This window comes from Phragmites australis, chromosome 7 (assembly GCF_958298935.1).
Source record: "Phragmites australis chromosome 7, lpPhrAust1.1, whole genome shotgun sequence".
NCBI classification, from domain to species: domain Eukaryota; kingdom Viridiplantae; phylum Streptophyta; class Magnoliopsida; order Poales; family Poaceae; genus Phragmites; species Phragmites australis.
The window spans coordinates 28,995,176-29,018,013 of NC_084927.1; the positions used below are offsets into that span (position 1 = coordinate 28,995,176).

The following is a 22,838-nucleotide window of genomic DNA, read 5'->3' on the forward strand; positions in this document are numbered from 1 at the left end:
TCAAAGCGGCGGGCGCAAACGGTATATCTGTTCGAGTAAGCTTCGTCGTTTGCGGACTTATTAATCGGGTAAGCCGTAAGCTTATCTGACTGAATTTCGTGCCTTCCTTAGTGAAAGGTAGATAGATGGTCAACTAAAACGGTGGCAATGGAGCAGGTCAAAATCATTATCAACGACACGTGTACCTTAGAACTTGGAGCACGCAACGGTTTACCATTCTCACTCTTACCCTTTTTTTACATTTACGGTGCCCAATACTACTAGTAGAGAGGCACTAAGTATAGATCAAATCTTACTGTTGATTTGTTAGGATATTTTTGTAATTACCCTATTAGTTGAGATATTTACTTAATTAATCTGTCATCAAGCGGTAATGGGTCTTCTTCGAATCGTTACTGCCGTCGCGAGAATAGGGCTCGGTTGCCAAGGTCAGCAGTAAGTCCCCGCCATCAACTAAGGAGCCCGTGCCGCAATGTGATCGCCGCGCCGTCAACGAGACACCTCTCGCCGCGAGCCCGTGCCGCTGCCGCGCAAGTGGGACGTTGATACGAGACTGCGGGTGTTCTGTTCACCGGGGCATCTTGTTGGGCTCGCATGGATTGGTCGGCTGCTATATTCCTCATGCAAGCACCTGAATCCATGGCCATGTACTTGCCGCCTCCCTCGTGATCCTGCGGCACCGCTCAAACCCTCCAGTGCTGCCAAGCCTGTCCGCTGCCGCACCGGCTATCTAAGTTATATGATAGCATTCTCTATACCACAAAAGTGTGTTTTTTAGAATTTTTTATAAGTATTTATATAGTGTTTTAAATTTTAAGTGCATTGGAACGCAACATTTTTTATTTTGAAACTTGTCGCATGCTAGGAGGGTGACTCTTTCAACTGGCCACAGTGGTCTAAAATTGCAATTTTTTAAAATAGATATATATATATATACACAATTTTTTATTTTAAAATATAAAATAAAAATCCTGATAATTAACATGTTTTTTCAAACTTGGCCCGGTAAGGCTTCACGATTAGACCCACCTAGACCTATCTCACTTTGGTAGCCCAATTAAGTCCATTGGCCTGTAAAAACAAAAAGTAAGTCCATCGGATCGGACCAGAGTTAAGGCCCAAATATCGTTGATGCCCTTGTCGTTCCCTCGACCGGCTTGACCATGGCGACCTCCACCTTCACGACGTCTCGACGGCGCCACTGCTCGGTGAGATATACTCAGGTTCTGCAGTTCTTCAATCCACAATAAGATATACTCCATGTTCGTCGGATTGAAATCCAGGCGCGAATCGATAGATTGCAGGATTCGGAATTAGGGGGAAGAAAAGTAGAGGATCAGAGTAGCAGTAGATCGAAGTAAGGTAACCGCCGGTTTCGCCGATGAGCGCGGCGGAGAAGAGCCCCAACGGGGGGGAGGAGGCGAACCCGCGAGCGGAGGCATTCCTGGAGATCCTCGGCCGCGTCCCGGCCGGGGAGGTTGAGGCGGCGCTGTCGTCCTGCGGCATCGGCCCGACGGCGGAGGTTGCGGAGCAGGTGCTCAAGTCCCGCGTCTGCTACTCCCGCCCCAAGTCTGCCGTCCGCTTCTTCCGCTGGGCGGCGCGGTCCGTGGTGCACAGCGCCTACGCGTGGAACCTCCTCGTCGACATCCTCGGCAAGGCCGCAATGTTCGAGCCCATGTGGGACGCCATCCGCTCCATGAAGCAGGAGGGCGGCGGCGAGCTCGTCTCCGTCGCCACCTTCGCCTCCGTCTTCTCCTCGTACTGCGCCCGCGGGAACCTCAAGGAGGCCGCCGCGGCCTTCGACGTCATGGGCCGCTACGGCCTGAAGCCCAACGCCGTCGCCCTCAACTCCCTCCTCTCCGCCATGTGCCGCGTCGAAGGCTGCGCGCAGGCCGCGCAGGACATGTTCGAGCGTACCAAGGCCGTAGTCGCGCCCGACGCCGACACCTTCGCGATACTGCTCGAGGCGTGGGAGAAGGAGGGGAACGCGCAGCGCGCTAAGAGCACCTTCGGCGAGATGGTCATCCGCGTCGGCTGGGACGCTGGCAACGTGCCCGCATACGACGCCTTCCTCTCCACGCTTGTACGCGGCGGCCAGTTCGACGAGGCGCTCAAGTTCCTGCAGGTGATGCGGACCAAGGGCTGCTTCCCGGGGATCAAGTTTTTCGCCAACGCTGTCGATCTTGTCATCTGCAAGGGTGACTACACCAGCGCCATATCCATCTGGCAGATGATGGTGTCTGAAGCTGGTCTCGTTCCCAATTTCTCGATGTACAACGCCATGATTGGCCTCTGCTGCAATGTTGGTAACATCGACTATGCGCTTGACATGCTAGATGAAATGCCCCTCAATGGCGTCTTTGCAAATTCTGTCACGTACAATGCCATACTGGAGGGGTTCATCAAGCATCACAAGGCTCGTGAGGCTGAAAGTTTCCTCACGGAGATGAGCAAGAACGAGCAACTGCCTACTGCATCCAACTGCGCCGCTGCTATCAGCTTGTTCTCAAAGGAGTTTAACCCATCCGCAGCGATCAACGTGTGGCGCTGCGTTGTGGAGCACCACATCACCCCTGCTGAGGACTCTGCTAGAGAGCTAATAGCAGGTCTGCTTGACTTTGGCAGGTTAACTGAGGTGAAGAAGCGTGCTGATGAGATGATTGACATGGGAATTGAGTTGCCGCAGTCCACCATTGAGAATATGAAGCACACATTTGCTAAGGCTGGCAGTCACAAATCGTATGACCACATTGCAAGAAGGTTGAAGCGACGTTAGCCACACATGAATGGTGTAATCAGCTGGTATGTCTTTTTCCATATGGGTGTCATTGACTGTGTTAGTGAATGCCATTGAATGTGTGTGATCGCCGATCATGATCTGATCTTATGTCGTTCACTTCCTAATTAGACATCAGGACTTTTTATTACAATACTAAAAGTTATTATTGAACTACCAAGTTCTTGTATTTCTCACTTCTTTGTTGCTCTTGGCTGGTGTTACTCTCCTTGTTTTGGTAATGTACTAGTACCTTGACACAATGTAAAGCCTAGGAAAAGGGCCATTATGTTGACTATTACCATATTCCTTCCTTTGAATGCCTTTTCACCTCTTTCCTTGCCGAGCCAGTGAACACTCAATCCATTTCCCGTTATTTGAGGATTGAGGAATCATTAAGCTTGCACCCTTTTGATGAACTTGAATGGAGAAAGAATTCACTACCTTGATTCACCGAATATAGTGTTTTCCGCACCTTTCATCTGATGACTCCATGGTCATGTCCTTGTTTTGTGCTTAGCCATTTTTCTCTAATCACTTCAACCATTAGTTGTTGTGTTCTTGTCAAAATTGCTTGCAAGCCAAGTGCATTTGATATTCTGATTACCTAGCAAAAGAAAGGAACTCGTGATGCGATTCAATTCTCTTTGCTTGACTTGTTTTCCTATTCCAACATATTTGAGCCAAGAAGCTGCGCCTGGCGCAGTTGGTCAATGCGTGTTGTTGCACCCGCGCCACCCGCGTTCAAGCCTACTCGACACCGGTTCTCACCAATTTGACATAGGGGGTCCCCCCTACTGTATTTCCCTCAAAAACATATTCGAGCCATGTCATATTGTAGCTTAGATTGAGCCAAATGAACATGGCTTTCATAGCTTAATTCTAAAGCTTTCAGGAATTTACTTCTTTGTCATACTCCAAACTCGAAGCTAAGAGTTGGTGTTCTAGGTGCAATATTATTTTTTCCTTATGCCCTACATAGTTGCTTTTCCAAATGCTTTTGGTCCTCTTGGAGAAAGATTTGATTGCAATATGAAGCATGGGATTTCTATGGACCGCCCCGCTCACATGTTAATGAGGTACGCTTTATGTTCCTTCAATGTTGACCCTAGAGCCTCTTGCCATGTTCAGGAACAAACCTCTTGATTTGTGTAGATTCAATGGCATTAAATGGAATGATAACAAGATGCCCTATCATTAGGTCTACTGGCAAAAATGTTGACGTTTACATCCCGGAAAGGTCAATGGGCAATGCAAATGGGCTAACAAGAGAGAACTCACTTAATTGCAAGTTTCAATTGGGGACCATTTAGTAGTTGATTATCGTGCTTCTATACTTTGTGACTCTTTTGATAAGAGGTGAAGACGGAGAAGCATGAAGCATAGCAAGCATCATGTTGTGTTCGATGCGAAGCAAGGTGGGTAACATGTGGGGGATCGTGATGTCGATTCATCTTGGACACATAGTCACTAGGGTATGGGTCGAGGCTGCAATCCACAACCTTGGTTTTAAAATCCCAGATTGCACGTCGCCGGCAATCTTGGTTCATTGCCAGGAAGCCACCATGTCATGAAAAGTGGGTACCTAAGCTCAGCCCTCTTTGTCATCGGCTCATCATTTTGGTTGCCCTTGTTGTTGCTAGCCAAAGCCACCACGACCACCGTCATTCTGTTGTTGAAGGAAGTAAGAAAGAGCGTCCGAGAGAGGGAAAGGCAATGAGAACGAGTGAAGGAAAGGGCGTGAGGCATGGGACTATGAGCGGGTGAGGTGAGGGAGGCAACACAAGTGTTGAGGGAGGCAGCAGCAGTGCTAGCAAGTCACAATGGGTCTGAGTGCCCGCGGGTTCTACGCTCGAAGGGCGCGGGTGCGTATCTCATTTTGCACCTACGGGTCTAGCGGATGGGGCCCCCGAGAAAAAGCGGGTGCGGTTCCAACCTTTCACCCGCGGGCACCCATTGAGCCTTGAAACCTTCATTGACCATGATATTTGCCTTGCTTGCACAAAATGAGATGGCCCATCTCTTCTGTCTCGTTCTTTCTCTCTTCTACACTCTCTCTCTCTCTCTCTCTCCACCACGCAATACGCAGGCGAGCGATGCAGACCCTGACCACGTGCAACAGCAGGAAGACCCTGATGCCAACGAAATGAGTCCCAAACACAAGCAACGACACTTACTGACACTGACGCTCCTTAGCCGTCATGCCCACGCCTCCCTATACCCTCTCTGGATTGAGTGGCTCTATCGCAAATCGAGTGCACCATTGCCGGATTGAGCCATTCCATAGCTAGAATCGCTGTCGCCCACTCATGTCGCTCCTTTCCTTGTCGATACAGTCACATCCCCTTCTTTAGCTTAGTCCTGTGGGCACTTGTTGGGTTTTGGGTGCTCGATAGGCTCAGGCACTCGAGCACGAGTGCGGATTTCCTCCTGATAAGCATTTTGGGTGCGGGTTGGGTTATATGTTTCGGGTTTGTTGGTGGGTAGGTTTTCGCTCAACTCACACCTGACCCGTCCCATTGCCATCCCTAGTCACTAGGCGAGACATGCTCAATCAGAAGAGATAAGAGGAAAGGAGAGGGCATGAGGAAGGGCCAATTGAGCCCGTTGAAGTGGGTTGTCCCTTTCTTCTTTGAATTTCTCATTTTCTTATATCTTCTCGAATAAATTTGACTATATTAATGTTCTCTGACTTTGAGAAAAAATATTTATACTTTATTCATTGATCGAGGGTTGGCCCAAAATCATTGGGTTCACATCCTAAGTCATGAACTGGTATCGCAAAGAACACTACCACTCTTCGACACGTTTTAAGCCACCCGCGACCCACTTCCCTCGACCCGATTGACTTGGGTTTCTGGTAACTTTGCTTTGACACCATCGTCACACACTATGGCGAAGGATCATCAATGCCTCAATGTGACCTCTTCCTCAACATTGAGCCGCGCTTAAAGTTGCTTGTCAAAGCAATAAACCATAGTAATGCACTAACACTATTTTTTGTATCAAAATTACTATATATATTCTATATATATTGCTCTCCATATTTGAATGTGGTAAATCCCAATTCATATTTTATAACTAATTTTATTATACGCATTATCTTGGTATCCGAATCGGATGGGAACCAATGTTATCAAACTTGGCCTGATTGCTGACCTAGGTGAGGCCTTGTCCAGAGGCCTTGTCCAGAGGAGAAGCCAGAAACTTGTCGTGCCAGATAGGATAACTTATCTTTGGTTGGATACTCATCTCTTTGATTTTTCTAATTAAACTTTCTCAAAGGGACTTATATGTGCTTTTGTTCATAGGTTCAACATTGAAGCTTTTTTGCCCTTGGCCTAGATCAGCCCTTGGTATTTGATGAAATGACCTTATTTGTTACCTCTTGATTTCTATAGTTAATGGTAAAAGAGATGGCATATGAGGTACCGGAAAGAAGCCATAAGAAAAGATTGTGCATATGTTGATTTGGCTAGCATTTAAGAAACTTTATACAAGGAAGAGTAGAGTTGGTATGTTAGTGGGTGGACCCAAAACCCATTTCACTCGATTTGGAGTTTAGTTTTCACTTAATTGATAGCTTATTTTGTACATGTGGTTGTAAATCAAGAGAACCGAAGTGGGCCAATGAGTTGGTCTTTGCGGATCCATTTGCATCCCTAAGGAGACGAAGAAGTGTATTGAAATTATAGATGGGCTTATATGAGGAGAAAAATTGGAATGGGGGACTTATATTTGGATTTTTAATTTTCTTTTGACTATCCTATATATTGTTAGTGTGTTGGTTCAGCTTCAGTTGGTCATCGCACCTGTATTCTATGGTGTTTGGGGTAGGAGGTTGTAGGATTGAATATCAACGGGCAATATGTGGGTGGGTGGGAGGGGGCTTTTGTCAACCCAGTTCAACCATACTGATTCATACCAAGACTTTTTGTTGGACCAGGATTTGGGTCAAAATGCTTGAGAGATCCATTTGCCTCACCTAGATTAGACAATTTGCTAGGTTTGGTTTCCTTTTTGGACCAATTATTTGGTTTGCATTTCATAACACTAATAAGGCTATTATTGATAATATGCCCTCAGGGAGGCTAAGCCACCTGTTTGGCTACACAACATTTCGTTTCGTAGCTTGTGAAGATGGGGAGTGACATTTGTGTGAAATCTTGGTCTAGTTTGGTAATTGTATTGGAAAACCTCTTCAGAACCTTTTCACTTTCTCTATTCAATTGGGGCTTTCGCTTCTCCAAGAAGTTGGTTGGAAGGTTCTCAAGGGTCACGCCCCTCAAGTCATAGAGCATGACCTAATTGATAATTTGATAGTCATTGTTCCATTTTTGTTAATGAAATTGTGAATTTGTAAATTGTAATCAATAGAAAATCTAACTGAATCTTTTTCAAGCTTTGTTCAGACGGTGTAGAAAAGAAAACAAGAATGCCTTTTCAGCCTACAACAAAGGAAAGGACTGGGTTGAAGGAGTGATATCGGATTTTCTTTACTATCCGGAATAAAAAACTATTATACATCTGTTTATGGGTGCGCGCATGATAGGAATTGCTCTATGCTTGTACTTGTTAAGGGTCTAATAGTCAAGGGTATTATGGTAATCTCCTACTCTAGGGTTTCTCTTGTGTATTCGGCCAGCGGAGGTGGGGCCGGGGCAAGTGGACCCGACAGGCGGGCGGTACGGGTCGGCGGCGCGTGGCAGCCGATGATGCGAAGGCTAGGTGAGTGCGGCACAAACCAACGGAGGACTGTTGGCGATTGGTGCGCGACGCGAGACAACGTAGTCGTACTGTAGATGAACAGTTGCCAGGAGGGAGGGAGGCATGAAACTTGCAACACGCAAGGAGACGGCTAGAGAAGAGAAGTCTTAACCCTAATTATGGCTCTGATACTATAGTAGGAATAACAATTTGTAATCAATGGTAGCCCATGAAGACAATATATATAGTAGATGAAGGAGGACATGATAAGAACTCTATATTCCTATCAGTACTTACCTATGTCTCCTAGGCACCCGCAGACCCTCTAGTGCATATAAAACCCTTGTGTCATCTAGCCTCTTGGTCCGTTCCATCATGAATAATATTATGCTGCACTAGTGATATGTCATACGATCTGTTATGGAGTTTAGTTATGTGGTATGCTGGAAGGTCAGGCTTATGATACATCTAAGGAAGTGGAACTTTGAACGCTTAAATCCCAGAAATACATCCTGAAGACTAGCTTCTTCATTTTCTTATTCATATTTTGGCCTCTCTACTGCTTATGCCATGCATTTGTTGGCCCCAATAAACTTTTTAGAATCTCCCTTAAAAAAATTCTTTTTTAGAAATGAGCACAGTCCGGTGTATGATCACTTCCATGAGGGTTAGGGTTGCATGTGTTACAATACCACAATCAGTCCATCACTGCATCGTTTAAAGGACATAAGGAGTTGTTTAGTATTTCGTTTTGACAATTTGTGGACCATTAAAGTTTGCAAAGTTGTCACTAAGAGTACTAAGGTACTCTTATCATAGTGCAGACACCATTTTTTTACATTTTCCTTCATCGGAAAATATATTGGTATGGACTTATTACATCATTTAGGGTTTGTTTGGTTCATTGCTTGAGGTTGAAGGAGTATCATTGGCTTTTCTTTGCTATCCGTTGTCAAGAACCCTTATACCTCTGTTTATGGGTGCATGATAGGATTTTCTCTATGCTTGTACTTGTACTTAAGTATGTCTGCTTTATTATGAGACACCCGCTGGTGCATAGAAAACCATTGTGCCATCTGGTCTGATGGTTTTTGCCCGCATGAATGCAATATCTAGGCTGCTACCAATGATCTGGCATATGATCAACTGTGGAGTTTAGTTATTTGCGTGCTGAATGGTCTTGCTTATGATATCTAAGGAAGTGCAATAGTGGATCCTAGAATATATCCTGAGGATTAGCTTCGTCATTCTCCTTTTCAAAATATATGCTTTGACCTCTCTCTACTGCTGATGCCATGCTTTTCTTGATGCCAATACTTTTTTTGAAATCTACCTTAAAAACTATCATTTTTAAGAAATGAGCACAGCTCAAAGTAGGATCACTTCCAAGATGAGTTAGGGCACCATAATCAGTGCAGCATTGCTTAAAGTACATAAGGAGTTCTTTAAATTTCCCGTTGACAATTATTTTGCTGTTTATTGTATGGTCTTGCTTTTGTTACTGACCAATGTAGTTGGTTGAATGTGGGATTTTGGAGGCAAGGGGCATTCAATGTGAGTTGCTCCTTTTCAGTTCTATTACTTCTGCTATTCTGCATTTTGTTTGATTGAAATTATGTTGAATTTTAATGTCAAGTTGTAACGAATGGAACCTTTGCTACCATCCAACTTTGTCTTAATTTTCCTAAGTAAATGGAGAATTTTTCCAAACCTTCATTGAAACCAACTTTTTTTTATTATGCATTTCCCTTTAACTATTACATTTTGTGATTCATTTATGCATGCAGCATTATGTTTCACATTAACGTGTCCAGAAACTTTGGGGCTCACGATGTAGAGAAGCATACATAGTTTAATGCCTGGACTGCCGTGGTTTGCTGACCACACTACCTTTTCACACAAGCATTACAAGGGATTGTTAGTATTACTCTTGTTAGTAGATTCCCCCACCCCATTTTGTGCTAGAGTTTGGTTGCTTACTGATTCTGCTGTAAAGAGTTAGATTGGTGGGACTGCGCCATTACCTTTTCTTTCAGAATATCTGATATTAAGACGAAATTAGCCTATTCATGCACTGTGATAGGCCTTCTGATGCATTTTCTGTAATATTGGAATATTCTTCAACTTCTAGTGATATTATGTGGCCAGTCATTCTACGCCTCTGAGGCCTGCGTAGAATTTCAATATCGTATATTGTGGATCCAAGAGCCGCTTTCTTGACATACAATCCTTTTACTATCCAATCGTAAGTCCATGCACATATGTATACTATATGCCTGATTGATTTGAGTTATTTTTCCTTAGAGTGGCTGAATTCTTCTTGGGCGGGTAATTGTAGACCTTATGGATAGCGTAATACTGCAATGTCATCTGGATCCGATTGTTTGTATGAACAATGGAATTCTCTCTTTGTTTGATCAAAATGAAATGAAGAAGAGAATCTGTTGTCCTGCATTGTCAGCGCCGTGCTACTGTAGAAATCTGATGGCCGTAGTGCACCCCGGCGTCTACCTTGCGCGAGCTGCATGACTAGATGTGCATTTCGCGTTTCAGGGGGTTCACAATTGGTGAACAGGAGAGCAAAGAAAATAAGGCTCAAGCTGTCGTGTGATGGAATCTTGTGGGGATGGGGCGAAACCAATGGTGCTGCGCTTTCTGTTTTGTGCTGTTGTTGTCGTCATCAGAGAGAAGCGTCTTCAGCTGTTCTGTTCACAAGCAAGACAACAGCATCGATGGACGAGCATGGACGGCACAGCAAAGAGTGGCCAGCGTGTATCAGAGCATGCAATCGATCGTATAGATTTCTTGCGAAAACTGTATCAGATTGCAGAGGCTTCTAGTTCGGCAATTCGAGGGACATCTCTCGTTGCAGGTTGGAACTCGCACTGTGCATTTCCTGGACAAAACCTGCTGTGGCCAGCAAGGGGAAAGGGCCTCCAAACAGCGGTGATACACTAATACAGTACTCATCGCGACGTAATCCGTATGGTTCCAGACTTGCAGTTTCGATGATTCAGGGAAGTACGTGTGACGGTATGACCTCATGACAGGACATAATAAACTGTGTCATTACAAATTCGTACACCCTTTTCCCTTTCAAAGAAAGGAGGGATACAGCCAAAGCTAGCGCACCATACGACATTTAGGTTGTACCTAATCAAGCTCCTGATAACAATCTTAATTAGCAGGTAGCAAGTGCTTCTTGCGATGTGCCTCTTCGTGGTGCTTAGTTGTCCAATGCCATTATTGGCAGCCGAACTGCTGGTTGAGCAGTTAGTTCCATTGGTGGAGAAGAACATAGATTAAGCTGACAGGCAAACGATATAACATAAAAAATTCTGGCAAATTTTTGTAGTGATCGCGATTATTTGGCAGTTGCAGCCTCCAGCAGGTGAAAACAGAGGTGTAACGATTCCTTGATCCCCAAAATTCAGGAATGCATCTCTGCTATTCTTCCTCTTTTACCTCCATAGCAAGGTCTAATCTAGACCCTCAAGCACAGAGGCCACAAAAAGCTTTGGTACGAGCACACAGCAGAGGCATGTCCACAGTTCACTTCGCGCTGATCAGGCTTACGCTTGTCCTTCCATCATCACACATTCCCAGACCAAGACACGAAGCTTAACCACATCGATCGTCGCTGAATTAGGCTGAGCCACTAATTAAAATTAGTGAAACCCCCGTATTACGCACGGCCACCAGTTAGGCTCTCGATCGAATTGTTTAACGACGATGAGCGCTTTAGTCGGTCGCGGGCGGCAGAATAATAACCCGGAAACCACCCTAGCCAGGTACTCTTCTCCCGGCCGATCCTTATCTCTACCTGATGAATCAGTAAACAATATAATCATGAAGCAGCCTGCTGTTTTTTAGATAATGGACACAACCATTTTTTTAAAGATATGTACTCAAATTCGTGTCTAAAAGTAGTCAAAGTTTAATGGTCTAGACGTACATCCGAACTTTCAACCTTAAAGATAGGCCCTGTCTAGCTATCATCCGGGTAATTCTAGCTCAACTCTTACCCGAATTTCGGACCATCCGCTCCGTTTGATCAACGGCCGACCGTTTCTTCCTCCTCTGACTCGACTCCACTCCGCCGGATCTCACAAAGCCGTTGGCACGCTCGCTCCCACCCCGCCCTCCTGCCGTGTCTCCGGTGGCTCCCCGCCGTTAGATCCGCCTCTGCCGCTCGCTCCCTCGCTAACCCCTCTCGTTTTGACACCCTCGCCGTCGATCCTCCCCACTGGGCGTCCTCCACCACCCCGGCCGGTGGCACTCTCGCCGCCTTGCCGCACCGCCCACCAACCGTCTCCTCTGCCGGGCCAGTCTCCCTCCCCAACACCTTTTTCTAAGCCTCGGGACCCCGAACTCCAACCCCAAAACCCTAACCTCTCGGCCTCACCGGAGCTCGTCGGAAAGGGAGTAAATCGGGACGGATCTCTGCCGCCAGAGTTGCAAAAGAAGGGCTCGTCGGAGGCGGAGAAGGCGGTTGAAGCTCACCGGAGAGGGAGAAAGCGAGCTAGAGAGGGAGAATACAAAAATCGAGTGAGAGTTCACCCGAGCAAGTTATAGCAATCCTGTAAAGATATATATTTAAATCCGTGTCCAAGAGTAATCGAAGTTAAATGATTTAGAACTACATCTACACTTTCAACCACAGGCTGCTGTTTGGGTCAGAATCACCACCGTCTCAGTCTCGACCCCTTTAAATACCTCGCCTCGCCTCGGCTACTCGTCACCTCACACCACACACAGCTAGCTAGCGAGCGAGCACAGCGTAGGACTCCTCAGTGAGCTCGTGCGTAGTGTAAATGGCGAAGGACATCGAGGCGGCGGCGGCGGCGGAGGGCGGCGAGTACACGGCGAAGGACTACTCGGACCCGCCGCCGGCGCCGCTCATCGACGCGGAGGAGCTGACCAAGTGGTCCCTGTACCGCGCGGTGATCGCCGAGTTCGTGGCCACTCTCCTCTTCCTGTACATCACGGTGGCAACCGTGATCGGGTACAAGCACCAGACGGACGCGTCGGCGTCGGGCCCCGACGCGGCGTGTGGCGGCGTGGGCATCCTCGGCATCGCCTGGGCCTTCGGCGGCATGATATTCATCCTCGTCTACTGCACGGCCGGCGTCTCCGGTGGCCACATCAACCCAGCGGTGACGTTTGGGCTGTTCCTGGCGCGCAAGGTGTCTCTGGTGCGCGCGGTGCTCTACATCATCGCGCAGTCCCTGGGCGCCATCTGCGGCGTGGGGCTCGTCAAGGGCTTCCAGAGCGCCTACTACGTGCGCTACGGCGGCGGCGCCAACGAGCTTAGCGACGGCTACTCCAAGGGAACGGGTCTCGCCGCCGAGATCATCGGCACCTTCGTGCTCGTCTACACTGTCTTCTCCGCCACCGATCCCAAGCGCAGCGCCCGTGACTCCCACGTCCCCGTAAGTAGTGCCTCCCTCGTGCATGCATGCTACTAAATTATACCATCATATCTAATTAGCGGCGCGCAGCCGTGCATAATGGAAACTGAAAAGAACATGAAATTTGCTTCTTGCTGCATGACAACGAGCGTGTAGGATAGGAATATTCAGTGGCAGATGCAGAGCTATGAAATAAGAGACTCTTTCTCTTCTTATTACTCATCTTTTTTTCTTCTTGTTCTTCTTACTTTTTAATTTCTTTCCTTTTTCTTCCTCTTCTATGTCTAAAAATTGAAGGGGGCTTGGGGCTCCCAAGAGCTCCCAAGTGCTCCCCCCTCCAGCGTTGGATCTGCCGCTACGAATATTCGATCTCTAGTGGAGCAGTTTAATTTTTGTTAGATGTCGCTAGATATAGATAGTACAGCAATTCTGAGGCAGCAATTAGCAAGCGACTAGCATTTCATATGTATTTAATATGATCGGTTCACATGTTTGTCTTGTTTAGATTTGGTGAACCATCGCTTTAAAAATATATGCAGTTGTCTTAAATTTCTTATTTGTTCCATATGGTTTTTTAAAATGAAAGGCAGTTGTCTGTTTTCTTAGAGTAGCTGTTTATTGTGATTTCTTACATATTTGGTACATACGAATTTCATAAAGATTTCCAAGGGCTTGAGCCGTTAAGCGTGAAACAGTTCATGTGAGATTAGTATGAAATTCTCCTGTTCAAAATGGTTTTGAACGAAACTAATATGTGCTGTTAGCACCTCCCTAGGTCGTCTGCTTAATTTAGGACTTAACAGATAATCATCTTAACTGCTCAGCACCAATAATAACTAGCTACTTCCAATTTAAATTTCTTGGACAGTAGCATGCATGGGAGCATGTATACTAGATTAAAACTACAACTTACTGACAGTGTTTCAGAATTCAGACCCATATACACAATACGGGATCTTCCAGGTTTTCCATCTCATAGCATTTCCACTGTGTGCTTAATTTGTTCAGGTGCTCGCTCCTCTTCCAATCGGGTTTGCCGTGTTCATGGTCCACTTGGCCACCATCCCGATCACCGGCACCGGCATCAACCCGGCCAGGAGCTTGGGCGCTGCCGTGATCTACAACAACGACAAGGCCTGGGACGACCACGTACGTCCTACACACTTCTTGTTCTCGTCTCCCAGTTCATTCTTCTGCTTGTTGCTTACAGCATGACTGTGCCTGGTCACAAATCACAATCACTTAACAGTTCGAAGCTCAAATAATCAAATAACTTTTGCGATGTTTCTCAGCCATATATCCACAAGTAGCAGACAGAACTGATGCACTATTATAACGGAAGGTTCAGGATAAGGCTCTATCACTTAAACTGATCAGCAGATGTCACCCTCAGTTGATCGATATGCAGTTTTTTATAGCCTACTTTAGCTTATGTACTGCTATGATGTTTTCCACTTAAAAAATCAACAATTTGCAACAAAACACGCATCCTAATCTCTTCCCACCAACCCTCAGACCTACCGCAAAACATGCACCTAATGCTACCTTGCTTCAAAAAAAAAAACCTTGCTTTAGGTTACATACACCAGTAGCTTCTAGGCAGAACAGGGGCGAAAATTGGACCAGAATGACTTGGTATCACTTCACTACATATCTAACAATAAACATAAATTTATATGAGTCATATAAGTATATTCCTAATAAAAAAATTCTTCACCTAATGCCTGTGCAGCACCCAAGCTATGTAGTTTCACCCATGGTAGAACCATTACAATTTAAACCCTTGGTATCGTCTATCAATCAGTCATTCAGTTGAGATGTCTTACATCACTTGCGTTGTGGTGTGTGATTGCAGTGGATCTTCTGGGTGGGGCCACTGATCGGTGCCGCCATCGCCGCCGCCTACCACCAGTACGTCCTTCGGGCCAGCGCCTCGAAGCTGGGCTCGTCTGCCTCCTTTAGCAGCAGGGGCTAGGCCATAAGCATTGCCTCCCGCAGGAGCATCGGAGGCGTTGAACTGTAGATATGTCAGAGGGCCTCCAGTCTACATATTTGCTTTGGGTTGTGCTCGCCATGCATCCATGTGATCCGCGTCTGTAATTTCCGAGTTCGCTACATTTGCTTGCTGCTTTCTTAGTTTCCAAGTGTGCCTGTGATGTTTTACTTATCCGTGTATGAATATAATGTACGCATGCATCTGGACGGCTGGGCGAAAAAGGAACAAGTGTGCATGCAAGTTTTATATAGTACTTGATGTTTTTCGCTTAATTTGTAGTATCTCCAGGCTCCAGCATTTCGTAACTTGTTCGATCATAAAATCGGTGGTATAAAGTAAGCTGGCGAGCCGAATGCTGCTGGAAACTGTGGTTGTGGCATGCAAGCATAGTTGTGCCGAGTGCCGATGAGGGGCGGCGCGCACGGGGCAAACCCATCCCGAGCGGTTTCATCCGTGACGTCTCCGTGGTGGACGGCGGCAAGGCAAACAAGCGGACGCGGGCGAGTTGGTGGGGACGGACAGGCCGGGGAAGCCGGGAAGAAGCTTTCTCGATCGGATGCTTTTAGGCCCGGACGACCCCGATGGATGGTTCGAGGTTGGGCCATCAGGAGTTGGCACGGAAGGAGATCGGCCAGGTGCGACAAAAGCACCTTGTGAGTTTTTTATTTTTATATTTTCTAACATTATTATTTTAATAAATACACGCTTGATGAAAAAGTTTATAACAATAGACGTTTACCGCTCTCTTATGGAACACCTATAGTACCATATCAATACCTTACCGCTCCCTGATAGGGTGGTTAGCCTCTTGTCGCCTCATCAGAGAGCGGTAAGCCACCGTGTGAACAATAATACGCTAGAAGTATTGTTTATAGTTCTATTTTACCTTCTTATATTCTCCACTATAAAATAGTGGTCTTCTGTTGCTCCAAAAAATCCTAAAATTTTTTTGTACGTGTTTCATAGTCCATGTGTAACCCAATTTATTTGGATTCACCTAAAAAGTCTATGTAGAATTTAAACTAAAATTCTTTAAAAAAATATTACTTTTATAACTTTAACAATTGTTAGGGCCTCAAATAAATTTCCAAAAATCTAAAAAAAAATCACTAATATTCTTTTTAAGTGATGGACTAATTTTTAAAATTATTTTCAGTCATAGGTTATATGATGAAAAAGTGAGTTCCTTTGTAATGCTCATTTATATAATTTTTATCATTTTATATGATATTCTTCTTTTATTCAATTTGAATTCAAACATATACACCCCTTGACTACACCATAAGTACTGTTTATAGCTCTATTTTCCCCTCTTATCTTCTCTCTAACTTGAGATGTTGAAGTAATAGTCAGTTCCATTAATTTTCTCATTGCATCAAGATTTAACATTACACTGCATGTTACATCTAGAAAGTCTTACATCCAAGCTATCATCTAGACCATACCAAGTATAAGCATGAACATCATTATCTTAAGGTGGTTCAGACTCCTTTTCATTTCATTCATCTTCATAGGCACTTCCTTCTGAGTAGCCAGTTGCAACCCCATATCATATAAAGTTTCTACTTTATACCCTGCATCTGCATTATAGTTCATCACTTCTTCGACATTGTGGCTTATGTTGTCCTCCAACACATCCTCCCACATGAAAAAGTTGCATTTCTGCAACTCATGGAAAAAATAATAAGAACCTTTAAAATCCAACTGATGTTGCACACAGGAACAAAACTCACCCTAGCATAGCATCTGAGGAACACCCTATCATAGTTGGCCAGAGTTCCAGCCCTCCACCTTACAGCTTTGCTCTCGCTCTTGCAATCACAACAAAATCTGGATAGGCCTAAATACGCAGAGCCATTGGATCCGCTCGAAGCACTCCTCTATGTCATTCTCTCTCTCACTTCTCTTCTGTTTTGCAGCCATGTTCCCACTGTCGGTTGGCTATTTATAGCTATGCAAGGGTAAAAGAGTTCAATTTCCGATCAAACTCTCTGACTTGATGCCGTGAACCGTCCGTTGCAAAGTAGGAGCAAGTTGATGGCTTTAAATCGGAAAAGCAGGGGCACTGACGCTTTTGACCCATTAAAGAAACTAGAAGAATTAGGGAAATGTGTTCAAATGGAAGATAAAAATTGTTTTCTAAATGAATCCCAATTTGTTGAACGTTAATTATCAGACTATGTTCTACTATTTGATTTGATCTTGTAGTCTAAACAATTTCATACCATGACGTATCTAAAATAGTAGTCATTAGTAAAAAAAAAAAGAATAGTTATACAAACAAGTGAAGTAAACCCATCTCCAATAGTCTAATAATTTTTATCTTTAGACCACTCTAAACCGTTTACCAACGAGTGAAGTAAACGAATGAAGTAAACCCATCTCTAATAGCAACCATTGTGTGGAGTTAGGTGCTTGAGTCTATAAAAACACATGCATGTGTTGAGGTAGCTCTATAAAAGTCGTTTACAACTCATTCATGCAATGACTACTGCTTTCCAACAAATGAACCATTGAGTTGTCATTTTATACTTAAAGCTTTGTTGTGTGGTCACTTCGTGTCTAAAGTCTTAGTCAAGATCGAGGTGTTGACATTTAATTTATGATTAAAGCTTTATCGTGTGGTCACTTTCGTGTCTAAAGCCTGAGTCAAGATAGAGGTGTTGTTATTTCATGGTTAAAGTTGAGACGTATTGACACTTCGTGTCTAAAGCCTGATGCACAACAGAGTGTTGTCATTTCATGTCAAAAGCTCTGTCGTGTGGTCACTTCATGTCTAAAGTGTGAGTCACGACAGAGATGCTCTGCTGGCAGCAGGGTGTTGTCATTTCATGTTTAAAGCTGAGTTGTATGCCCAGCTGCTCTACGACGCACCTGGTCGATGGATAACCAAATTCACAAATTGGAAATAATTTTAGAAATTAGTCCATGACATAAGAAAACTATTAGTGAATTTTACTAGATTTTTGGAGCAACAAAATTTTTCTGTTTTGTACAGAAAAGATATAAGGGGAAAATAGAGCTATGAATAGTACTTCTGGCGCAATTAAGGAGTGTATATGTTTGAATTCAAATTGAATAAAAAGAAGAATATCATATGAAATGATGCATATAAATAGAGCATTACAAAAGAACTCACTTTTGCACCATATAAACTAGGGTTGAATAATTTTAGAAATTAGTCCATCACATAAGAAGAATATAAGTGAATTTTTTCAAAATTTTGAAATTTATTTGAGGCCCTAACGATTGTTAAAAGTTATAAAAGTAGTCTTTTTTGAGAATTTTAGTTTAAATTTTACACAGGTTTTTTTGGTTGAATCTAATTAAAATAGGTTGCACATGGATTATAAAATACATACAAAAAGCTTTAGTATTTTTGGAGCAACAAAAGATCACTGTTTTGTAGAGAGAAGAGGAGGGTAGAAAATGAAGATATGAAAATTAATCTGGTGCAATATTGTTAACACGGGGCTTACCGCTCTCTGATAAGGCGACAAAGGCCTAACCATCCTATTAGAGGGTGGTAAGGCTTTGCCACAGTATCATATGTGCTTATCTCCCTCTCAAAGGATGATAATGGCTTAACCGTCTCATGAGAGAGTGATAGATGTCTATTACTATAAATCTTTTCATCAGAAATTTATTTATTTAAATATTAATGTTATAAAATATAAAAACAAAAAAAACTCATCTTTGTTGGGTAGTCTGCAGTCCAAGTTAGGTCGAACCTGGGCCCGAGGTAAGCAGGGCTCTAGTGAGGGGCACAAAGGCCTGCTCAATCCAGAGGAAGGGAATGCTGATGTATGTTAGGAAACGAGATGCATTAGGCAGATGCGTTCCGTTTCTTACAAGAATAACTCGAATACGTGCCAAACGCACCTGGCAGGGATGATCCGAGGGAGAAACGGGTAGAAACGTTTAGTAACTTCTGCCAGCGCGAGAGAATTAGCCAAAACTTGAGTCATCTTCCCCTCTCACATATAAACTTTTAAGAATCCAAATTTACTAAATTAACCAAACAATTATATAAATTGATTTTAATATATCGGAGAAATGTTTTCAGGATAAAATTGAATTTGAAATATTAGAGAATCTGAAATGCTACCAAACGGATAGGGTAAGATACTGTTATAACAGTTCTGTGATAGAAAGGGTAGTTCTGTTTCACTACCATTAATTTTCTGGATTACATGGTGATTAGTTTTAGGGACGGTCTATATGTCATTTAAGCGTTTTAGGCTTTCCAAACACTTAATTTTCAGCCATCAGATTAGATCTTATTTCTGATGGGTGAGACTTAATTTGATTTAGTAGTAGATAAAAGGGGCATTTGCAAATATTTCTCTGATTTTTTATTTTTTTGCAAGGATACCACTCGAATGATAGTTTTAATGGTATTTTTGTAATTTTTTATTAGTAAACTTGCAATAACATCAGAAGTAGTGATTTTTTTCAATTATCCCTAGATAAAATTTAGATGTTCGAAAGGTTTCATCACTGAATTTTTATTTAACTACATTAAAAACTGACTGTAACCGTAGGTACGTACAAAATCCAGGTATTGGAAACTCTAAAAACACATGAATTTTTACTCAAATCCCTAGCATCTTAAGCACGAATCATAATGAAATCTATCTTCTACAAATTCAGGTATTAGAGCCCTTAAAACACTCAGGAAAGATTTATCATTCTCCTAATTTTATCATTGGCAATCTCTACTGCAATATATGGTCATCTCCCATCCGTCCGATTTCTCTCAAGTGATTAGATACCTTACGTGACGCAAAGAGATAGAGAACCCCGCCCAGCCGGTGCAGACCCGACAAAGCCACAGCCATCACGAATTTTTATTTTTATATGTCTTAAATCGAAAAATTGTACAAATAGGTGTCAATTTGAGTTCGTGGGAGAGCGACATATTTAAAAATAAAAATATTACGTTTCATTCTTCTCAAAATTCAAGGTACTATCAAAATAGGTATGAAGAATCTGACTCTTCAAAAAATTTAGATAAAAATATGATATGTACAATGATAAAAAGAATAAATTTTATTCTCAGACTTTGTACAATAAAATTTGTTTTTTCCTCATTGTACAAGTAAGTGTTTGAGTTAAAAAATATTTAGATCTATATTATAGCATCCTCTACATCATACATTGTTTTCATAATTTTTATGACTATTTTGATACTGTTTTGAATTTTAAAAACATTTAAATATTGTATTTTAAGTTTTTTAACTAATCGCATGTGGGAAGGACGATATACAGTTGTCGCCGGCCGGAAAGACGATATGCAGAAGTCTACATGTGCGATTTTCAAAATGAACCCTTAGTTTTACAATTTTTTGATTTAAGAAATATAAATAATAAAAAAGTTCCAGCCATCACCGCCGCACCGGCCCACCCGAATCCGGACTGGGGGCCCGCAGGTCCGTAACAACGATTCCCCAATCGCAATCAACACCACGCCGCGACGATTCCCCAAGGACTCGCGCTTCTTCACTCCTCGCCGCCTTCTCCTCGATCCCGACACCACCCCCCCCCCCCTGGCGCCGGCGAAGATGCACCTGTGGCCGTCGCTCCGGATCCGGGACTCGTTCAAGCACGGCTACCTGCAAAAGCTGGAGTTCAACCTCGGCCACTTGAAGCGCGCGCAGCGACAGGGCCAGGACCAGGACGGCCAGCAGCGGCCGCCCGGCGACGGGAAGGCGCCGCTGCTCGAGGGCCAACCCCCGTCGGGGTCCGTCGTGGCCGGCGCGCTCGAGCTCGCCTGGGACGCCGTCTTGCTCCTCTCGTGCTGCTGCTGCTGCTTCTGCTGCGGCGGTATGCGATTCTGACGCCATTTCTATCTGTTCCGATCGTATGAAGCCACCTTTCTATTTTTATTTATGTTCAACGTTTAACATTTTGCTGTTATTGCCAAAAGCGCATGCAATTGCTTACGGAATTTCTCAGGCTTACATTTTCCTCTCATATCGTACGGTAAACTGTTATAAATTGATTGGGGGTATTGGAATGTGCACCTCGATGTCTAACCCCTTGATTTAGTGTAGGATTGATTTCCTGACCCATCCGAGTTGGGTTAATCTTTTGTAAACGTTGATGCCTCAGGGTTAGGGTTGCTTATGCGTTATTGGGGGATTTTGAGGATATGCCACTTCTCTAAGTCGAATCTCAAGATATATCATCCCATATCTCGCAAATCGGTTACCAATAACAGCTAAAAGCTAATTATCTCGACACACATAAATAGTGGTAGTAATAGTTTCAATTTCAGCTTGTGGATTATGCTAATTCTTTCAATAATCTGTTCAAATCAACAAAGTTGTTGCAATGCCAAGTGTTTGTTAAGTGCTGGTGCTCTTGAATCCTTGTGCACCTGAATTGGAGTTCGGGATTTTTAGCTGATTTTACGCTAGCAGTCAAACTGCAGAAGAAAGGGCAGCTGTCTGAAGCTCATGAATTTGTGGAAGGACTGGGTGGCGTATAATAATATTTTTGGATTCAACAAGTGATTGATCATTCTATATGTCGCCAGTTTGATGGACCACCATAATATGTTTGTTTGGGTTATTATATTTCAGGACGTCAACAGACGCAATTTCCTTGCAAGATTAATATTTCAACATTAATTTGGGTATTTCATTTGAAGATGTGGGTTAGTCATTCTAATTCACTGGTTGTCTAGAACAGTCATTTTCTTTATGGAAATCCTCACAGCCAAATTTACGCCTGCACTGTTGAAAACATCGGCTATACGGAATGTATATCATTTTTTATTATCAGGTCAGGACTGAACAACTCATTTAGCACCTCTAAACTCTGGCCAGCGATAAAGCATCTAGTCTTCTCCTGTGCCTGTAAACGTTGTGTCTTGGCCTGTAGGTGTACCTTGATTTCCATCCATTAGAAAGGATCCTTATAGTTCATGCATAACTTGGGAGGAAGAAAACTAAAGGTGCCCTTAGTTCTTGCTAGGCTAGCACTATCAGCAAATTTATTCTAAATTTTATGTGCTAAAGTTCTGTCCAACGCAAAGTTGCTTTGGTGAGGGAGAAGGAGAACGATGATTCCCTACCTCAGCTTGCGCCGTTTTGAAGAAAACACCCTAACAAGAGCAAAATACTTTCTTCGTGGCGTATAGGAAACTGCTTATCTTGTGATCAAACCTTTAGTTTTTTCCCGCATCTATTCATGATATATGTATATTTGAACATTTCATAATTTTCCGTGATATCTTCTTTGCACAAGTAGAATAACTACTGGCAATTAGTGACACATGTGCCTTTCTGTCTTGAAACTGTGCTATCTGTTTTTGTCACAATTTGGTTTACACGCAGCTGCTATTCTACTTGTGTATTGCCTATGATTTTTTAAACTTTGTGTTGCTCCATATCATCACCATGTTCTTTCTTTTCGTTTCAAGAAGCAATCCAAATATCCGTTTCATTCCCTATGCCAATGCTGTCTGTTATTTGTTCTAACTTCATCTTCCATCACTTAATGAATCAGCTTGTGGCGATGAGGACGATCACCCAACTGGTCGCTAAGAAGCACCTTCAACAGTCAGCGGCTTCATCAGCTCTCGAAAAACCAGAATTTTGATGGACTAGTAGTGAATCACTGTCAAACCATTTTAGGCAGCTTCGTACATATGGATATTTGGTTGTTCCTTGATGCGTCCCGTAGATGCCGCTGACAAACAGAGGGGAAATATTCTTCAGTTTCTTTCTCCACGGAATATCTGGTGCAATGGCTTGTTCGTCTTCAGAACTGGTCCGTGTAGACAGTTGCATCTATACTCGTGGTGCGTGCGATTGCCGTTTCTCACCGACGTACCCTCGTTTGCTCCGCATGGCTCTCAGCTCTCTGCATAGCAGCATAGGTGACGGGTGCATATATGGATGCCCTTCCCAGTGCCCTCACGACCAAATGTCACTTTGAG

General features: G+C 43.7%; 3 protein-coding genes across 5 annotated transcripts; all 3 read left to right on the top strand.

Annotated features, from left to right (window-relative positions):
- The first annotated feature begins 1,112 nt into the window (after positions 1–1,112).
- LOC133924600 (pentatricopeptide repeat-containing protein At1g77360, mitochondrial-like) lies at positions 1,113–9,513 on the top strand. 3 transcript variants are annotated; one of them, XM_062370210.1, is made up of 2 exons: positions 1,113–1,208; positions 1,298–3,096. In XM_062370210.1, exon 2 carries the CDS (start codon positions 1,382–1,384, stop codon positions 2,774–2,776), a length of 1,395 nt encoding a protein of 464 aa, XP_062226194.1. In that variant the 5' UTR covers positions 1,113–1,208; positions 1,298–1,381; the 3' UTR covers positions 2,777–3,096. The 3 variants fall into 3 exon arrangements, with proteins under 3 accessions (XP_062226194.1, XP_062226193.1, XP_062226192.1); XM_062370209.1 differs by adding an exon at positions 9,271–9,513 and having other exon boundaries at positions 1,123–2,802; XM_062370208.1 differs by adding an exon at positions 7,189–9,260 and having other exon boundaries at positions 1,123–2,802.
- Positions 9,514–12,208: 2,695 nt separating this feature from the next.
- LOC133924601 (aquaporin PIP2-5-like) lies at positions 12,209–15,162 on the top strand. Its single transcript, XM_062370212.1, has 3 exons — positions 12,209–12,915; positions 13,903–14,043; positions 14,750–15,162. The coding sequence occupies exons 1-3, from the start codon at positions 12,298–12,300 to the stop codon at positions 14,867–14,869; spliced, it is 879 nt and encodes a 292-aa protein (XP_062226196.1). The 5' UTR covers positions 12,209–12,297; the 3' UTR covers positions 14,870–15,162.
- A 5,154-nt stretch (positions 15,163–20,316) lies between these two features.
- LOC133924602 (uncharacterized) lies at positions 20,317–22,634 on the top strand. Its single transcript, XM_062370213.1, has 2 exons — positions 20,317–20,716; positions 22,406–22,634. Exons 1-2 carry the CDS (start codon positions 20,455–20,457, stop codon positions 22,441–22,443), a joined length of 300 nt encoding a protein of 99 aa, XP_062226197.1. The 5' UTR covers positions 20,317–20,454; the 3' UTR covers positions 22,444–22,634.
- The last annotated feature ends 204 nt before the right edge of the window (positions 22,635–22,838 follow it).